General features: G+C 45.3%; 3 protein-coding genes across 7 annotated transcripts; 2 read left to right on the top strand and 1 right to left on the bottom strand.

Moving 5' to 3' along the window:
• The first annotated feature begins 786 nt into the window (after positions 1 to 786).
• On the top strand, positions 787 to 5,758 carry elovl5 (ELOVL fatty acid elongase 5). 3 transcript variants are annotated; one of them, XM_029834975.1, is made up of 9 exons: positions 787 to 915; positions 2,015 to 2,079; positions 2,168 to 2,355; positions 3,050 to 3,127; positions 3,522 to 3,693; positions 3,798 to 3,922; positions 4,157 to 4,291; positions 4,458 to 4,592; positions 5,346 to 5,758. In XM_029834975.1, exons 2-8 carry the CDS (start codon positions 2,022 to 2,024, stop codon positions 4,575 to 4,577), a joined length of 876 nt encoding a protein of 291 aa, XP_029690835.1. In that variant the 5' UTR covers positions 787 to 915; positions 2,015 to 2,021; the 3' UTR covers positions 4,578 to 4,592; positions 5,346 to 5,758. The 3 variants fall into 3 exon arrangements, with proteins under 3 accessions (XP_029690835.1, XP_003964216.1, XP_029690834.1); XM_003964167.3 differs by having other exon boundaries at positions 4,458 to 5,758; XM_029834974.1 differs by lacking the exon at positions 787 to 915 and adding an exon at positions 1,707 to 1,913 and having other exon boundaries at positions 4,458 to 5,758.
• Positions 5,759 to 7,823: 2,065 nt separating this feature from the next.
• On the bottom strand, positions 7,824 to 11,768 carry fbxo9 (F-box protein 9). Of its 2 annotated transcripts, none has more exons than XM_029834933.1 (13): positions 11,618 to 11,768; positions 10,907 to 10,972; positions 10,502 to 10,630; positions 10,361 to 10,418; positions 10,024 to 10,123; positions 9,714 to 9,838; positions 9,509 to 9,623; positions 9,308 to 9,426; positions 9,149 to 9,239; positions 8,987 to 9,082; positions 8,662 to 8,755; positions 8,329 to 8,480; positions 7,824 to 8,252 (listed from the first exon to the last, which is right to left on the bottom strand). In XM_029834933.1, exons 1-13 carry the CDS (start codon positions 11,618 to 11,620, stop codon positions 8,144 to 8,146), a joined length of 1,257 nt encoding a protein of 418 aa, XP_029690793.1. In that variant the 5' UTR covers positions 11,621 to 11,768; the 3' UTR covers positions 7,824 to 8,143. The 2 variants fall into 2 exon arrangements, with proteins under 2 accessions (XP_029690793.1, XP_003964142.1); XM_003964093.3 differs by having other exon boundaries at positions 8,329 to 8,483; positions 11,618 to 11,767.
• Positions 11,769 to 11,912: 144 nt separating this feature from the next.
• Positions 11,913 to 17,961, top strand: cilk1 (ciliogenesis associated kinase 1). 2 transcript variants are annotated; one of them, XM_011603405.2, is made up of 14 exons: positions 11,913 to 12,386; positions 13,495 to 13,621; positions 13,795 to 13,849; positions 14,616 to 14,737; positions 14,814 to 14,893; positions 14,970 to 15,102; positions 15,178 to 15,349; positions 15,445 to 15,612; positions 15,707 to 16,084; positions 16,274 to 16,473; positions 16,572 to 16,714; positions 16,849 to 16,956; positions 17,040 to 17,144; positions 17,225 to 17,961. In XM_011603405.2, the coding sequence occupies exons 2-14, from the start codon at positions 13,521 to 13,523 to the stop codon at positions 17,359 to 17,361; spliced, it is 1,902 nt and encodes a 633-aa protein (XP_011601707.1). In that variant the 5' UTR covers positions 11,913 to 12,386; positions 13,495 to 13,520; the 3' UTR covers positions 17,362 to 17,961. The 2 variants fall into 2 exon arrangements, with proteins under 2 accessions (XP_011601707.1, XP_003964215.1); XM_003964166.3 differs by having other exon boundaries at positions 16,849 to 16,965.
• The last annotated feature ends 573 nt before the right edge of the window (positions 17,962 to 18,534 follow it).

The following is an 18,534-nucleotide window of genomic DNA, read 5'->3' as shown; positions in this document are numbered from 1 at the left end:
TCATCATGTTTTTATTTAGGGTAGATGATCACTTAAGTAAAGGTAGTACCTGAGGTGGCCCCAGGTGAAGGTGAAGATCATGACCCGGAGAGCAGAGCCTGTGTTTGTCTTGTCCTCTGTCCTTGTCTCGCATCTTTCCTCATGTCCTCCTCACTGCGCCTCCTCGGACCTCCACTAGACGAGGTTTCATCTCACTGCTCCAATGCTCCATTACAGTGAACCACGTGGAGCCACGGTAATGTCCCTTCATTCATGTGCCATGATCGATCCAGCTCTCGCTCCCTTCCCTTGCAGCGATCAATGTCACGTATTGCGTAACCATCATCTGTAGAGATTCCCTGCTTTGATTTCCACTGTTTAAATTAATTATCCTTCTAAAGTTTCCTGTATTATAAATGGAGTTTTAAACAGATGGAGGCTGCAGCTCTGCCAGGATTTATTTGAAGCTTAAACACAGCTTATTGATTTTTAAATCATTTTAATCATCTTGGTTAAACTTTCGAAACGTCTGACTCTATTTCCAACCTACAAAATCTCTTTATTGCCATTTTAATCTCATGCTGCCCATCCTCGGCTTCCACGTCGCCTGATTAACCAAATAGATTAACCAATCTACCTTAACTCTGACCTTTCCCCCCTGCGGTTCCACGTGCAGACACGTTGATGTCATGGTTCGGACGGTGGGTGGTTCCAACACCCCGGGTCACGTCCCGGCTGCGGCTCTCTGGCGGGGGCGCCGCGCCAGCCTGCGAGTTCCTCCCACTTCATCCCCACCGAGACGCGCGGCTGCGCAGTGCGCAGACCCTCCGGACGGCCCGGGCAGCGCCTCCTCCGTCCCCGCCTCAGCAGCAGCGCTCTCCGGCTCGCAGCAGCAGCTCATCAGCCGCAGGAACCGCCTCACAGCCCGGCTGATCGGTGAGTGTTTTGGGATCCGTTTGGACCGCGGGGCAGCGAGAGGGATGCCGATCCAGGAGCGCTCTTTTCTCCGGGAAATTTCGGGATGGTGGCGGTAGATCCCACATCCAGCGCTGGATCCGGTGATCTGTTGACGGGGCTGCAAAGTCCAAACTGTAGTGTTTTTTTACGTTCCACGTGTGATCCCAGATGGAAATGATATTCAACATCAATCACGCACAGCGCACACCGACAGCACAGCATCACTATGGAAACGGGGAATTCTGCTGTAAAGGCTTTTGAATCTGCTCATGGATGAACAAGTTGTTTTATGAATGTTTTCATAGAGGGATCATTCCCAGACTCTAATCCAATCTATGAAAAGTGTTTTTAAAGCGTCCCAGATTTCTTTCTTTCTTTGTTTTGGTCCTGCTTTTAAATAACAAAGACTCTAAAGATGCTGCAGACAAGGTGACAGTAAAAACCCCGTCATTGACAGCTGCAGAAACCCGAGACGGAGATTGATTGTGCGCGTGTGTGCGCAGTTTTTTATTGGGACGGTCATTTGTGGCAAACGTGTCCACGGGGACGTTTCAGGTGGTTCAATATTGTGTCACCTCGGTTCTTTTACGTGTTTCTCTGTGATCTAAGTGAAAATCCAGCCCTGATATCGAACCTCTGCCGGATGACATGTTCCAGAAGTGGAAACTGGGGTGTAATCGAACCGAACTGAGCGCTGCATTGCTTAGGAACAGGATTTCTGTGGTTGCTGTCAGGAATTTTAGGGCGGGTACTCGCCTGCCAACTTAAAATCCTTCCAGAACTTGTTGTAACGCTCTTCTTGCCACGAAGTTCCTCCTGCTGGGCGTCGTTTTTCCAACGTCCAACTGCATCTTATCACGCTGGGGTGCCGCAGGGTTGCGGTCTGATAAGCCGATAGAGATTTACAGACGGTGTTTCAGTCAATGGCCCATCCAGAAAACACTCAGACCTGAAGTTCTGCATTTGAGCCAAAACAGGTTCTGAGACATTCCTGCGCGGCGCTGCATAGAACACACACCACCGATCTTCTCTTTACACCCAGCAGGACTCACCCGAAATCCATGTTCTCTGCTTCTAGGTGAGAGATGGACGCCTTCAATCAGAGGCTCAACGCCCACTTTGAGGCATGGCTGGGTCCCAGAGGTGAGTTCGGATCGCTGCTTCCGATTCTATCAGAACGGGTTCCGAGGCCATTTTTTTGATTCCTCGCATTTTGGTCTCCCCCTTTCAGATAAGAGGGTGCGGGGAATGTTGCTGCTCGACGGCTACCTGCCCACCCTCGCCCTGACCCTGGGGTACCTGCTGGTCGTGTGGATGGGGCCCAGGTACATGAAACACAGGCAGCCGTACTCCTGCAGAGGCGCCATGATGCTCTACAATCTGGGCATCACCATCTTGTCTTTCGGGATGTTCTCTGAGGTAAAAGGAGCCGGAGTGAATAAAAAATGGCTAATTGGAGGGATTTAGAGCAGCTCATTTGGCCTCAGAGGCGTGTGGATCTTATGTCGCATCAACGGGAGAGAAATATCGGGATGCAACGTCAGTACGTTGACGATGGGTTTGACATATTTCACCAGTGATTGTGACGTTTGTCCGCGTTGACATCTGCATTAGTGAAGCGGCTGGGAAATCCCCCTAATCCAGGCTCCTGGTAATACGGTTCAATATAATCCACACGGAAGCAGAATTTGTTTTTGTTTGGTTTTTTTTACAAAGTTCCTGACTTTTTCCTGCACGTACCTGGATTGCAGCTTTGTGTGTGTGTGTGTGTGTGTGAGAGAGAGAGAGAGAGAGAGAGAGTCTAAAGTATAGTTCAGTCCCATCAGTCTGTGTTACGTAAGGCCGTGGGGCATGAAGGTTCTTTAACCCCTGCACTCTTACTGCTCCCCGACCTCCATGTGTCCTGGAGGCCGTCCAGGGAGGAGGGGGGTCGATTGTTTGTTAGGGCGTCTAGCGCTACTGTAGGGAGAACACATGACCAGGGAAGTTCAGTTTTATCGCTTAGATAAAACCCCGGTGTTTGTTTTTGCCCTGCTGCCGGTTGCTAGGCAGATATGTGTGTTTTTGGGGCATCGAGCCGGATTAAAATGTGCGTCCTTGTTGACTTTTTCAGCTTGTCGCCGCGGTGTGGCCCGGCGACTACGACTTCTACTGCCAGAGCACTCACGGCCCACAGGAGGTGGACAAAAAGGTGGGTCGGCCGGCAAAATGAAGGGATTTGATGTTCCTTTTGCTGTTTTTCTTTTTTTTTCCTCTGTCGGAACAAACAGCAGCAGCAGCGACTGCGGGTCAGCGGGGGTCACGTTCGCCGCCGTAGTTTTACTTTCAAATCTGCTCCCGTTTTTAAGCACCTGTAAATCCTGGCAGATAAGCTCTAGAGACAGGAGTCCAATTTAATCTGGTTCCTGCCGCGGCGCCCACTCCACCCGGTCGGGAACGGCGGCTCCCGGAGGAACGTGCACGGCTCTGCACATCTGCAGCCATGAATGAGTTCACCTAAGTCTCCGGGGCTCCCTGGAGACGCGCGCCGCGCTGGGATGCTAATTCGAAGCCGCTTCATGTGTCTCGCTGCTGCTCACGCACAGATCATCAACATCCTGTGGTGGTACTACTTCTCCAAGCTGCTGGAGTTCATGGACACCTTCTTCTTCATCCTGAGGAAGAACAACCACCAGGTGACCTTTCTTCACGTGTACCACCACATCAGCATGCTCAACATCTGGTGGTTTGTCATGAACTGGATCCCCTGCGGCCACTGTGAGTCTTTTAGCCCAGAAAGAGCCAAATCCTTTTAAAAAATTCATCGTCCCATAAAAGGTTTTTCACCCCGACGTCGCTGCATTCATTTTTAATCCCTCCAGCGTTCTTCGGCCCCACCCTGAACTGCTTCGTGCACGTGGTGATGTATTCCTATTACGGCCTCTCGGCCATCCCGGCCGTGCGGCCCTACCTGTGGTGGAAGAAGCACATCACGCAGCTACAGCTGGTGGGTTCATCATTTCTCCTCAGAACTCCTCAAAAGCCACTGCTGTTGCATCATGACCTTTGACCTCACTGAATTATTAAGGTTCTCGTGGATTCTGTAAAATCCTCCTGCGTCGTTAGCTTTGATGCTCTGCTGAGCCTCCATGAGATATTTGAGTCCGTGGGTCAATGTTACCTCTGCGTGAGGTGAGGGTCACCTTCATGTCTGACCGGGGGGGTCGTGTTTCCTCTGCAGATCCAGTTTGGTTTGACCGTCTTTCACGCCCTGTGCGCCGTCGTCTGGCCCTGCGGCTTCTCTTTAGGGTGGCTGTACTTCCAAATAAGCTACATGGTCTCGCTGGTCATCTTTTTCTTAAATTTCTACACTCAGGTGAGTTGTTTTTCACCTTTAAATGATAAAATTTGTATGTTTAAGCGATAAATCTGCTTTGTTTGGGGGTGTTTTTTTCTCCAATTGTATCACAATAAAAGTGCATTTTATGGGTCCAGTTAATAACAGGATGTTCTCTCCTCCATCTCTTCTTCCCCCTCACAAGACGTACAAGAAGCACAAAGCTTCTCTAAAGAAGGACCATCAGAGCGGCTCGACCGCCTTCAAAAATGGACACGCGAAGGCGGACCCGGCTCCTGCCCTCAAGAAACGGAGGGTTGATTGACCCCCACTCGCCCCTGTAGGCTAACGCTGCTAGGTTTTTTTTTCATTTTCTTATTTTCTAATCTAGAATAGTCTTGCACTCACAATAAATAGAAGCAATGGATGCAACGATCTATAGACTCTCATTGTTTCTACACACATTCCTGCCCGTGACGTCCTCCTAATCTGACCCTGGCGTGTCCTTTATCGCTGTCCAACGGGGACGTCCATCCAAAGCAAAAGACAAACGAGCCCCTGCTGTTTTTCATTCTCGGAGCGTCCACCAAGACGCCGGCGTGTCGAGGTCACCCTCGATGATGTGCCCGTCTCAACAACCGCCCGACGACTAGAACAACCCTCGCCACGGCGCTGAATGTGTCACCAGCACGTTACCACACTCTCGCCTGTGCGGTGGCGCCGCTTCACAATGTGCTTTAAAGTAAAATAAGGGTCTACACTAAATGTGTCAGAAAATACATCTTGTTGTATAAGTTAGTGTTAGATATCGTGTTTTATTCACCCAAAACTATGGGCGCGGTTGTGATTGTCACATGATCTACCTCAGAGTCTAGAGAAGAATGCAGAACGTTTATTTGTTTGTTTGTTTTCTAATTTGAAGTGAAGATGCAGTGAAGAGCGTGCCTTTTGAACCAGATGATTCGGTTCCTCGTGTAGCATCTTTTGATGTCCTAAACTCCAACAGGAATGTTAATTTGATGGAAGTGTGAGCTCACAGTGATTCTGTTGTCTGTTTATTTGTCCCTTATGTGTTTATGTTTCCGTATCCAAGGATGGTTGCTATGGCGCGATGCTTGCAACGATTCACGACGGCTCCAATTGAACTTAGCGTTGCCTCGACTGCATGCATGACTGAGATTCATCAGAAATTTGAAGAGTGAACAACGACCAACTTTATCGACGAATCCAGTCCATAATTATCTGCCTCCAACTCACACTGCAACCTCCCTTCCCTGCATGGCCTCCAGTATATCTGCTCACAAACTGGAATGCAGTGCTGTGACGTCTGTTTAAATGAAAGCTGTGTTTATGTATTTAAACTGAGCTGTTCTTGAGGTTCAGAGAGACGAGCGAGACCCTGCATATGTTTTATAAAGTGCTAAGTATATTTTCTGAAAATCAGCGAAACGTGGGTGAGATGTGGTGCTTTACTGCTGTATATACATTAAAAAGGGGGATTGTAAATATCGGTTTCAGACTCTCCTTCCTTCCACAAAAATGTCATTATAAATATATATATTTTTAAACTTTTCTGATGGCATTGGTGTATTTATTGAGCCCGTTGGCGCTGACATGCTAAAACATTCCAGTAAGTCTGTGACAGAGCTGCAGCCGCTGAGTTCAACGTAAAGATAATGTGACGTTTTATGCGTTCAAAGGTGAACATTTTGTACCTTTTCAGGCCCCTCTTGACACACACCCTCAACAGTTTCACTTGTAGCATCGGGCTGTCGTTGAGAGCTGCTCTCTCCTGTCTGCTTACATGCTCCAGCTTTCTTTTTAATGAAAAAAAAGGAAAAACTGCAGAACGCTTCATGTTCCTGGCACCCAGGCTGGTCTGTGGATTCAGATATTTACTTTTCCACATAACTGTGGTGTGACTAACATGAGGCGTCAGCTTTGAGGGCTACAGAGCCGAGGCCTGAGGGGGAAGCTGGGGGCTGGATGATGGGTGTGACCTCAGCAGCATGAATCATGTCTGGATTATCAATCACAGTCTGGACTCAAATCAGGTCTTTAACTCATGTGGAGTCAATTATTTACCCGCCTTGTTTGTGTTTTTTTCTTTTCCTTGGTTCCGCCTGCAAAGCTGCCAACAGATGAAGAGAGGACGGGATGTGAGGGCGATGCTGCGATTGGCCTGGGAAAGGTCACGCCCATCACGTGAGCCCATGTGGAAAGTCAGGCTATGTTTTAACCCCTTAGAGTCCGGGGGGCCACAAACTCTGGTTCTCTGGAGCCGGCTCAGCATCACTCTGAATGGGTGAGAACTTCAGTGAAGGATCGTGAAGATCGTATGTGATGCAGCCGACGTCAGTGTTGAAGCAAAGTGACCCGAACCTGTGCACCTTGAACCTAGGGAACCTTTCACAGCAGAAGACAGATTACGCCATCAGTCATGACGAGCTGGGGGTTGCCCCGCCTCATGAATGGTTCTTTCTTTTTTCCATCACAGGTTTTCAGACTCTGAGGCAGGTAATTAAGGACATTCATTTGCTGAACGATAGCTGTTTAATGAGGCCACTATTGTTCATAATTAGATTACACTTTCCCTCTTTATATATTTTTTATTTTGAGTTGCTGCCAACTCTGTTTTGTGCCCGTGAGGTTGCACCTGTGCACTAAAACGCACGAGCTCGGGTTCAGGTTTTGAGTGCGGGAATAAACCTTCTTTCCCCTGACCAAGGAGATGCTGCGCTGCCTGAGGCGATGGAAAATATTTGAGAGAAATAGGCCTTTTGTGTAAATAGAGGAAGCCTTTAAGTTCAACTCATGACAAAAGTATATACGTATAAGATTAAGATGAACTTTATATATGTTCATCTATGTGTGTATTTGACCTGAAAGGAGCTGTTAAATGTGTCTCGATGCACTTTTGGTGTTGAATATAGGTGAGCACGCCGTTGTGAAGTCACTTCCTGTCAGGTCACATGACTGTCACCTAATCACACCAGGTTAAGGAATTTGACGTGTGTGTGGCGCTGGTGTCACCGTGGCCGCTCATGGGCGTAAGTGATCAACCAGGGCTGGAGACACACCTCAGCACACTTATCACAGCTGTTGCTTCTTATCTGGGTCCAACCTGTTTCCTCTTAAATGTTCTAAGATAAATTCATATTAAGCGAGTGGGCGTGTTCAGAGCAAACAAGGGCTTCGCAATTCTAAGTTAAAACTTTACACTTTTTTACTTATCTTTAAATCTAATAATCAGGAAATGCAACACTGATCTTTTTTTGCTCAGTGAACTCACTACAAACTATTTTAATGATCAACTGAAAGTTGTTTTCATTTCTGAGTAACTTTCACTTTGATCACGTGCTCCGAGTTTCAAAACTTTAGATGTGACCACATTTTTTTCCCTCCTCGGAATAATCCGGTGGCTCACCACCTAAACAGACCTGGTCTCCATAAAACGGTCATATTTTGGCTGGGCGCGTGTCCCTAATTAGGCACAACGAGCAACCGCTTACGTGTATTAAATCTTCCTCTTGACTGCATCACTGTCACATTAACTCTGAAGCACCACAAAACCAGTTGAGCACAGTTTATTTCCAGGAGAAAGGAAACCAGTAAACTATTACAGCATAGACATTCATCGCTCCAAACAGGTGGAATTGCCTACTAATGATTATATGCTCCAAAGAATTTTCACAACTTCTGAAATCAGAAAATAAGAACTCTTCTATTAAACAAACTTAGAACACGACATGCTTGCATATAGGAAACATAAAGGTTCCCTATTCTTTGACATAACAAAGGTCCCCCAGCTGCAGCAAAGCTTAAGAATTTTGAGGAGTACACATGTTGTGAAAGTAGTGAAGGCTTTTGTCCCCCTGGTGTCCAGGCAGCTTAGAGAGGTTTCTCAGAGAAAGCGGTGTAACTCTTCACCCGTGCAAAGTAGAAGGGCGTGTACATCCGGTCCAGGTCAAATTCTGAGATGACTGTTTCCCCAGTCAGCCTAAAACAAAAAAAGGTCAATATTACAACTGGACCGGCGGGCGAGTAGCTTCTCTGCTGTGCTGCTGATGTCTTACTTGTAGGTCAGGTGGCAGGAGTGGTGGATCCACACCAGTTTATTGAAACTGCGGCGCCCCCCAGTGGACAACTGCAGTCCTACATGGAAGGTGTGCTCAGTCTCTGGCTGTGGGTTTCTCCTGAAGAATCGGTTACTTTGAATCTCCACCTGCTTCTGTGGGCGAAATAAAAAGCTGGTCATCACTATACGGCAGATTTAAGCAGGACAGCAACACAATGAACGTTTAATACAGTTCATTTGAATCACGAGCTGACAAGCTGAGGTTCCGCATTTTCTTGTGGTTATAGATGAGCGTTTATGATAATGAATCTTGAACTGAGCTTGCTCTTACTTCTTCCTTCTTCTTGGAGACGACCGCAAAGATGTTGGCTTGGTTATCCATCTCTTGCGACAGACGGAAATGACCCAGCAAAGCCGCTTCTGTCCTGTGAAAACAAGACCGAAAACACGTCATTCCTAATGAACTGGAACTGCACTGGTGTAAACATATTTTAAAACCAGTTTGTCGTTTAAACTTGAAATTACAGCAGCCTTGTGTGCACGCCTATGTTCCAGGGACAGGAAAAATTTTCTTTAAACTTTTTCAAACTGCGACGACGCCACCTCACTCACACGTAATTCGAAATATACATTTTATAAAAACAGAGCAAGCGTACCTGGTGTTCTTTGTACGCAAGCGAGGAACAATGGCCGGAGGGTCCTCGGGGGTCGTCAGCATAATGACCTGACCATCAGGAAAGAAGCGGAGGTACCTGTGATCACAAAGTCAGCTGTGAGAGCTAAACTCACAGTGGAACCCAGATCGGTCAAACATCCACCTGTAGTACTCAACGTGGTGCCAAGCTCTGTAGAAGCCATCCAAAGATTTCTCTCCCTGACGGATGTATGACGTCTTGCTGATATAAACACCTGAAAACCATTTGATTATTAAAATCGAAACGCTGCATTTGTGCTTTCCAGTTCAATAATCTCATTACCATCAAAACGGATACGTGGTCGTCGTAGAAACATGTCCCTCCAGGACTTGAAGGGGATCACTTTAGTGCAATTTCTTCCCCACACTCGTGCACAGGCTGAATGCCAAATCTCCGGGTCCCTGGAAACATGAAAGCACCAATTGATGAAGCCAAGAGCACCAATGTGCACAGAAGTGATGCTGTGGCTGTGGTGGAGCTGACCGTGCACAGATGTAAAACCCACGGCAAACCAAAGACAGCTGCTCCAGGGCCCGGAGGTCCAGGTCACTGGACACGACCCACCGAAATATGTACATCAGGATTTCCCTTGGCAGAGCTAAACAGAGCAGCAACACATCGTGTTATGCTAACTACAAGATGATGAGCGCAGCGTTCAAGTGTGGGTTTAACAGGAAAGCGTCTCAACCTGACATGTGCACCTGAGTCACGTCCAACTCAGGACTGCAGATCTTAGGAAAGGAGCTGTCGAGAGTGAGCTGTTGCTCAAAATAGGCCATCAGGTCGCCGACCTCACCGTCAACATCCTCAAAGCTGGAATAAAACCCATCATGTGCTCAGGTTAAAACGAAAGAAACTGATTTTGAGGTTATTTGTGTTGACATTCTTTCCACATTGTTTCCATAAAAAAAAAACTACATTAAACCTCTGCTGATATTGATTTAGTTAATCAACCTGGGCAAGCTGATGAAGATTGTGAAGAGTAACGAGCAGCTTACTAGTTTTCTCCACTTTGGCCTGTGTCTGGAGGATGGCTATAGTTGATTCTAAACTCAATGTCGGGCACAAGCTGCATAGCCAAGCGATAGAACTTGATAGCTGAAAGCAAAGACGTCAGACGACACATGAACATGAAACTGAACCTGAATCACGAGGAATGCCATTGCGTTTGTTACTTATGCAGAAACTATAAATATGGTGCGTCGACAGGCGCTGCTGCGTCGTTCATTTGACGTTATGCCCGATTGTTCAAGAAATTTGGCATTTTCTGGAAACTTTCTGGTGTTTTTACACAGGTTCCCCTGAGCCGTTGTTAGTGTCACCAAATGAACATACCTTCATAGAAAGCTCCATTCTGCTCTTCCTTTACAGCTCGTAAGAAGAGCTCCGTAGCCTGCAGAAGCATGAACCAATTTTCACCAGGATGAATTTAAGCAGCAAGTGTATTGCCTGAAACAAAAGCCCACTTTAACTCACTTTTTCTTCATTAGCTGTATCTTGCCTCTTCAGACCTCTGCTTCGAACCGGCCGGTCGCTTGTCCCACTCCCCCTTGAGCTGGGTTTGAGTTCAGACATCCACTGTGTTCTGAACACCTTGAGCTGTACCTGATTATTGTATTATTATTATTGAATGTGATTCAAATATTAAATTCCAAAATACTGACACATCAAAATGTCAACTATCATACGCAGACAAGAGGATGCTAACCTTCCGGATATCTAGTACAATAACCACAGGGTCCTGGTGCATCAATATTTATTCAAGCTTTATTTAGACAGCAAAGGTTAAGTTAGCAGGCAGCTTGAATTGCACTTTAGAACACTGACAGAGTGACACAGGCTGAAAAAGCTGTAATTGGCACGTACTAAATCAGTTCTCACCTCTAGATTCACATCCTCTGAACCTTCATCTTCACAGGTCCCACCAGGACCTGCATTTTCCTCAGCCTGCACAAAGAGTAAAGGCAACCTGTCAAAACGAACCAAACAATGATCTAAGTCCAAAAAAATCCTAAGCATTTTTGGAATCTCCCCCTCTGAAATTAAAGTTCTGTGAGGAAGCTCCAACTTGGCCCGACACATTTCAATTGTGTCGATTTTGACCTTGTAACCGTGGATGCAGGTGGTTGTAGCTGCATCATCAACAACAACAACAACAACAACAACATCTGATCTTCGCTCCTTCAGACAGTACAACACCCATATTTGGATCGTATAAAACATGTCACAGGCAGGGACAAACTATGCAGGGAAGTAAGGTCAATGATAATAGCATTTTTAACAAGGAATTATTAGGTTATCATTTTATTAAGCTGCATTCACGTTAAGTCCCTGAACTTTTGACCCAAGTTAAAGCTTTCATCCGAACACGGACAAGCAACATATGCAAGTATAGCAGCTCGCCAACGGTTTATTACATATAACTGTGATAAACTATTCTTGAGTTCAGGTCCACCTTTCGTAACAAACTATTTGAAGCCGAGTGTTCTAACATCTATAAGTGCCTGGAAACTCGCGTTAGTTCGCTAGCTAGCTAGCATGGGTGCTAAAGTGCGTTTCTTCCAATGCAGGAGGAACGACGCGATAACCCACCATGACAGCTGCTTGAGTTGGAGCTCTTGGTGACACTAGAGAACGGAGCAGCACTAGAGTTTACAGTTCACGGTCGGAGAAACGGACAACGCTGCGGACAAATTTACGTGCTCTCAGGAAGGCTGCCATTTCTCCGAGTAGCGCTGAAGCACCACAGGGACGGTCAGGAAGTGGCTGTCAAAGTTGTAGAGAAACGCCCTCCTCCGCCCTGAACCATCTTATTTATTCATTTACTACAGCATAAGCCATTTATATTCATTCCACTTTGAGGACCGTCAGTGCTTCGTGCTGTAGTTCAGCATGAAGCTACCCGATGTTGCACGTTTGAAGCATTTTGTAGGAACCAGACACTCCTGCAGTATGGGTGGATTTGGCTTTCCCCCCTGAGGTTAAACATTGAAATATTAATTTTCTGACCGTTACGAGATTAGCTTTTTTAAGCCTAGGAGCAAACCGAGAATTAACTGCAATATAATATCACCCTCTAGGGGCAGCAGCGTACCGCTAAACGTCATCGTCAAGAAGAAGAAGAAGGAAAGAAGAAGAAGTTGCGCTCGCATCGGAAGGAGGGCTGTGATTTGTTTAAGTAATGGGTTTTATTTAAATATCGCGAGACTTCGATGAGCGACGTGCTCAGTATCAGCAGGGCCTGGCTCAAATAGGGGTTTGTTATGAACTATCTGCTCGGACTATAGGCGCCAGTCTGATTCCAGCCATCTGCCCGTCGATCAGCATCCATTCGGCGATGTGTTGTTGTCTTTTGAGGAGGGTGAGTGCTGACTGCTGCTTCCCCTCCTTTCGCTTCTCCTTTCAGATTTTATCAGCTGCTGTGGCATTAAGATCACTGTGATTAACTAATCAATAATTATGCCACGCTTATATGCTGCTGACTAATATTTAAAATACAAAAAAAACCCCGCAGATTTCCAGCATCACACCTCCCCCACCACCACCACCTCCTGCAGAATCTACATTTGTGATATCTTTGTGTGTTAATGTTATGATGGCATAGTATTGGAAGAGTGCATAAATACCGTAATGCTGTAATAGTCCTCTATAATGGCAGTAAATAAATTACATAGTGTTTTACATGTTCAGCACCGTGCAGACCTTGTGTAGCATCTGGTGGCATATAGATTTTATATGATTTCAATGCAAAAATCGCGACCAGCCTGCCAAAGTGTGTTTGTACAGGTCAATGAACCAGACTCCCTACATTTGCATCTTAATGGAAAAAATGTATTTAATGTAATAGGTTTGGTTTCACAATAAATTATTAATGTCTCTCTTTAACAGCCATAACATTTCTGTGTATTTGTCAGCATGGCCTAATTATGGGACATGTCCTACTATACTCCACTGGAAGGAGGCATGTCTGTGCTACTTCAACCACCAAAATGTTTGGCAGAAAGAATTTTATAGCCTTGGGAACCTCCCAAGAACCAGGTTGCTTTTTCCAGATGTGAAAGAGGCCATATCAGAGCGTTGTGATCAGGAAGGTTTTTTTAAGGGCGTGGGAACAGGAGCTTTTACCGATGACAATTGGCAAAAAGGTTTTAGGTAAAGAAGCGCTAAACCTGGATTTGATGTTATTTTTAGAAGTTATCAGTAAATGCTTCCGGGATGGAACGGTTGAAATGATGGCAAACAAAAAAACACATTTACTGAAAAGATGCATCAATCAGGAAAAGTTAGTCTCTTAAAATAGTCAGTGGCTCTAAACTGGGGAATTCTAAGGAAAAATTGGGACTCTTGTGTCCAAATTCTGCAATTATATTCAAACTCCTGTCATTACAGACAGTAATGACTGTTTCTGGACAATCATGGTGCACACACGTGCACTTTCCTAATGTTAGACCAAATGTTTTCTGCCCCAGAATGATGCTATGGACACAAAAGCATAATGAACAGATACACAACCATCAGGCAGCTCGGGGATGGCACCTATGGCTCAGTGCTCCTCGGCCGCAGCCTGGAGTCTGGAGAGCTCGTTGCTATAAAAAGGTAAGTATCCAAGAATTTATGACGAGCTGGATAATACCGCGGAATTTCTTTGTTAAAGCAGTAATTGTGATTAAAATGATGTCATATTAGTAATTATGTTTGGTGAAAAATAGTAGTTTGATGCTAGTTACCAAAATGTGGAAAAATTCAAAAATCCTGATGTTTTTTTACAGAATGAAAAGAAAGTTTTACTCTTGGGAAGAGTGCATGAACCTTCGGGAGGTCAAGGTCAGTTTACCTGAATGTTCTGTTTATCTCACACAGTTAAAACCTTTTTACTACGGCATAATTTTTACTGCACGTGTGTAGCACAGCTTTATCTGTTGGGAGTACAGGTGCTTTTTTGATCAGTCTGTGTCTCCTATTCATTCTCTTCATTTAAGAATTTTTAATCATGTTATAATGCGCAGACTTCACATTTTTGCTTTCTTTTTTCTTTGCATATTGTTTTTCTTCGCACATCCATTCAGTATGTTGTCTAAAATGCCTCACAGCTCAAAGTCACACAACAGCTGTAAAAGTAGAAGGTGATTTTAACGTGTTGCCTATTTTCCGTGCTGTTCCCGTCCCTGGTCTACACTCTCTCTTTCCTGGAACTTGACTCAAGTAGAGAAAGCTTTATGAATCCGCTACGATTCTGGCATGTCACACTACAGATTACAGCTGTACACTTACCAAAATTAGCATGGTTAAACCTTTTATTGACCCTGTGCATGACATTAGTGCACATTTATCCACCCTGTTTTTCAGTGTTTGGCATTGATTTCCTCTCCTAAGCTGTAAGGAATCAGCCTCCATTTTGCAGCCTTTTCTGTGAAACTACCATGTGCTCCTGCACCACCCATGCAGAAAATGTGTTGTTTTTTAGCTGAAGGCCGTATGTTTAATGCTCCTCCATTGACCTGTATGTTACCACGCATGGTTAAATCTCTATTTCACTGTTGTTACATGATTTCTTTCATCCTGACGTGAATTTGCGTCTCCACTTTTTCAGTCCTTAAAGAAGCTCAATCACGCCAATGTGATCAAACTCAAGGAGGTAATTCGAGAAAATGACCACTTGTACTTCATATTTGAGTACATGAAGGAAAACCTGTACCAGCTAATGAAAGACAGGTGTGTATGTCTGGAGGTTTCAGTTTTGGGTGTTTTATTGCAGTTTTTTAAACGTTTTCCTCTTTTTTTCCCACAGGACTCGGTTATTTACTGAATCTGCTCTAAGAAACATCATGTTTCAGATTCTACAGGGATTAGCATTCATTCATAAACAAGGTGCACTTATTTCTAACTTCTACATTTAAGGACAGGTTTGAAAAATTGGTGGTCATAGGAAATGTCCTTTTATTAGGGTTCTTTCACCGGGACATGAAACCTGAGAATCTTCTGTGCATGGGACCAGAGCTGGTGAAGATTGCCGACTTCGGACTCGCTCGAGAAATCAGATCCCGGCCACCCTACACCGATTACGTCTCAACTAGATGGTAAGGAAATGCGCTGTTATGATTGTCTTAGACTATAGCACAAGTGATTGGTTGCTCCATCTTGTTTTGGACCAGGTACCGAGCCCCGGAGGTGCTCCTCAGATCCACGTCCTACAGTTCTCCCATAGACCAGTGGGCAGTTGGCTGCATCATGGCTGAGCTTTACACCCTCAGACCACTTTTCCCAGGCTCAAGCGAAGTGGACACCATTTTTAAGATTTGCCAAGTATTGGGCACACCAAAAAAAGTAATCACACACAGAACATATTGGGTTCATAGAGACGTTTACATTATCATCTCCATAAATATTATGTGTGTAATAAACTTGTCCTTGCCTACCAGAACGACTGGTCTGAAGGATACCAGCTAGCAAGTGCAATGAATTTCCGCTGGCCTCAGTGTGTCCCCAATAATCTGAAGACGTTGATCCCAAACGCCAGCCCCGAGGCCGTCCATTTGATGACAGACCTGCTGCAGTGGGATCCCAGGAAGAGACCTGCTTCTGCACAGGTAGGCTGTCATTTAATGCAATGGAGACGCAGAAAAATAAAGCAAAATTGTAGGGGATTCTATGTGAATGCTGATGTGTGTCCATGTCGTTCAGGCTCTCAGGTACTCCTACTTTCATGTGGGACAGGCCTTGGGAACGCCACAGCAGATCCTGGAGCAGGGAAGACCTCAGCCAGCCATTTTGCCTCCACGAGTACCTTTACAGACACAGCAGACGCTACAACAGCAACCCTTGCTGCTTCAGCCAGTGCCACCCTCCCAGCCCCCACCGCCTAACCAGCACTGCCCCCACTCCAGACCTCTCCAGCAGATCCAGCCCTCCTCCACAGCTGCCCAGGCAGCAGTGTACCAGCGGCACGGTGATGTGGTCCGAGAACAGCAACCAAAGCACACCCTGAAGCAGGAACAGAGCAGCATGGGAACCCCGCAGAACCTTCTTCCCTACATCATTGACAAGGGTCTCCAGAGCAAGGTGAGTAGTGTAGCTCAACCTAAGTGAGGCTCGCGTCCAATTCAGAGTGTGACCTCATTGATCAAAAATATTTATAGTTATTTCATGGCCACCACTTTACACTCACAGGTATTATGCAATCTACATAAAAACTCACATTTATCTGTCATAAGTAGATGTGTTCTCATGTATGGGATGTTCTTCTTTCAGCAAACAAGACAGGAACCAGAAAACGCAAATGTCCTGAACTATCAGTTGAAATCAAGAGGTGGGCGGCGGAGATGGGGCCATGTCACGGGGTCCTGCAAGGGTGAAGATATGGATGATTATGAAGAAACGGATCTGACAACAATTAGTGTTCTTGGGAAAAGTAAATCCTCTGCAGACAAGGGTGCAAACGGGCGGGGCAGGTGAGTTTATGAGCTGTATTTGTGAGTATTTGAACACAACATGTTTTATTTCAAAGCCTGGATCGGAGGAGATGACTTTGTGTCTGTCTTTCTTTTAGATATGGGACTGTTTTGGATTTCAGCCGACCGAAGGTCAAAGAAGATGCACCCCTGAACCTGAACAAGGCCGCAGCCTACGAAGAGCCGTCGAGAACCGCATCTGCTAAACAGCATTACTTAAAGCAGTCGAGATATTTACCTGGTAATGTGCTCAATGAAATGTACCCTGAGTTTGGAACATTTGGGTCCAAATGACTAATTGGGTCAAAATGAAAATTAAGTCGTTTAAGTGTTGTTTATTATGTACTATTTACATGCTGTTTTGCCTCTTTTAAGGCATCAGCACAAAGAAGAACACGGCCACAAATGCCAGTAAAGACTACAGCGGAAGCCATCTTTGGGGCAATAGTGGTATTCCATTTGGCGGGACTTTGCCAAGCAGAGGTGCTCATGGTAACTCTGAGGTGGGCTCACAGGGGGACTGAACTGCTGTGTTTTCACCTTCTTACCGCTGTTTTCAACGCCAGGTACAAATACGATCCCAGGCGGATACATGACGTCGTTTTATAAGAAGGACGGTTCTTCCAGCTACAGGAGACATCAGGGTCCTTCGATGGAATCCATAGCATCAAGTGAGTGTGCACTTCATGCCTTTCTTATATCAAGTCACCAAACTCATTTTTACTTATTGCTGCTTTAACTTCCACTTCAGATTATGCAACGTGGCAGTCTGGTCGGAGTCAGACAAGTTCTTTAGCCAACAAAAGTTCCTCAGGTCTGCTGCCTCGCCCTCCAGTACAGACTATCCACGGGAGAACAGACTGGTCTGCCAAATACGGCCACCGCTAGTGCCCTTTGTGGAGAGCTGATGTGCCAGAAGAGAGATGGAGCTACTACAGGAAAGATCTGCACTCCCAAAAGTGCTGGCATCTCCAAAGATTAGTGGGAAAAATCTCTTCATGCATCTAAAACAGCAATAATTTTATTCTTTGTCTATACTCTTGATGTTGTGGGTTGTAAAAGATATATATATATACATATATATACGTGTGTGTGTGTGTGTGTGTGTGTGTGTGTGTGTGTGTGTGTGTGTGTGTGTGTGTGTGTGTGTGTGTGTGTGTGTGTGTGAGAGAGAGAGAATGTAAATGAAAAGTTAGCCAAGATTTGCTCCAGTGTTTTTATTTTGATTTTCTGTAGGATATAACTGTCCTACAGAAGGCACACCCGCACACCCGTTTTTGTTCAGTAAATGTGCATACACAATATGTATTTTGTATTATATTTCTGATTTTCTTTTCTGTTTTTTTTTTTTACATCTTCGCTGTATAATGGCACCATTGTTAAATTCAAGTGTTTTGAAATTATGCCAGAAGTTGTCACACTGTACAGATCTTTTTTTTACTTTCAGAAGTATGTTATTAAATTGAGTTATAATTAAAAAAAATTGATTTAATTTCTGTGCTATATAATCTCGATTAATCATCCATCTACTTTTCAAGTAGCAGGGAACTTGTTGAAACATGAAATCTCTCTGCTGAACACACAAAGAAACAGGTTATAAAAGCTGAACACAGAGGTTACGTAGAGGTTACGTAAATTCAATAGTAACAGTAGTTACTAATAATAATTACTCATAATTATAAGTTACTATTAATAAATTGTACCAATTTTATTGGTGGTAGTATAAAAAGTAAGGCAGACTGCCACGTGCAGCGCCGCAATTGGATGTGTCTGACGCTTGGAGCTTAACTTCCCTACGTTTCTCCTACAAATGGGCCTTGAGCTTGTTTGGAGGTTCTAGCAGGGGAGCGCAGCTACTGGTACACCGAAGAACGGTCGTCCGCCGCGAGGACCTCGTCCTCTTCCACCGAGCGCGGAGCTTCGGGAGGGACACACATGGACCGGTGAGGGAGGAAGGGGACACCCGCCTAGCCAGCCAGATCAGCCGAATCAACCCTAGCGATCAATGGGGTGACAGATGTCGCAGCCAGATCGCCCTCACATCCATTAAAACTAGAGTAC

Source organism: Takifugu rubripes, chromosome 4, assembly GCF_901000725.2.
Source record: "Takifugu rubripes chromosome 4, fTakRub1.2, whole genome shotgun sequence".
Taxonomy (NCBI): domain Eukaryota; kingdom Metazoa; phylum Chordata; class Actinopteri; order Tetraodontiformes; family Tetraodontidae; genus Takifugu; species Takifugu rubripes.
Note: the sequence above shows the minus strand (reverse complement) of the source record. Positions and strands in the feature narration are given on the sequence as shown.

What these genes read in the sequence shown, in the direction of transcription:
- cilk1 (XM_003964166.3), top strand. Translation starts at nt 13,521, where the DNA reads ATGAACAGATACACAACCATCAGGCAGCTCGGGGATGGCACCTATGGC. An exon ending in GAGCTCGTTGCTATAAAAAG is followed by an intron (nt 13,622 to 13,794) that starts GTAAGTATCCAA and finishes GTTTTTTTACAG; the next exon opens with AATGAAAAGAAAGTTTTACT. An exon ending in ACAAGGGTCTCCAGAGCAAG is followed by an intron (nt 16,085 to 16,273) that starts GTGAGTAGTGTA and finishes TTCTTCTTTCAG; the next exon opens with CAAACAAGACAGGAACCAGA.
- elovl5 (XM_029834975.1), top strand. Translation starts at nt 2,022, where the DNA reads ATGGACGCCTTCAATCAGAGGCTCAACGCCCACTTTGAGGCATGGCTG. An exon ending in CTGGATCCCCTGCGGCCACT is followed by an intron (nt 3,694 to 3,797) that starts GTGAGTCTTTTA and finishes TAATCCCTCCAG; the next exon opens with CGTTCTTCGGCCCCACCCTG. An exon ending in ACATCACGCAGCTACAGCTG is followed by an intron (nt 3,923 to 4,156) that starts GTGGGTTCATCA and finishes TTTCCTCTGCAG; the next exon opens with ATCCAGTTTGGTTTGACCGT.
- fbxo9 (XM_003964093.3), bottom strand. An exon ending in GACTCAGGTGCACATGTCAG is followed by an intron (nt 9,624 to 9,713) that starts GTTGAGACGCTT and finishes TGCTCTGTTTAG; the next exon opens with CTCTGCCAAGGGAAATCCTG. An exon ending in CACCACGTTGAGTACTACAG is followed by an intron (nt 9,083 to 9,148) that starts GTGGATGTTTGA and finishes TTGTGATCACAG; the next exon opens with GTACCTCCGCTTCTTTCCTG.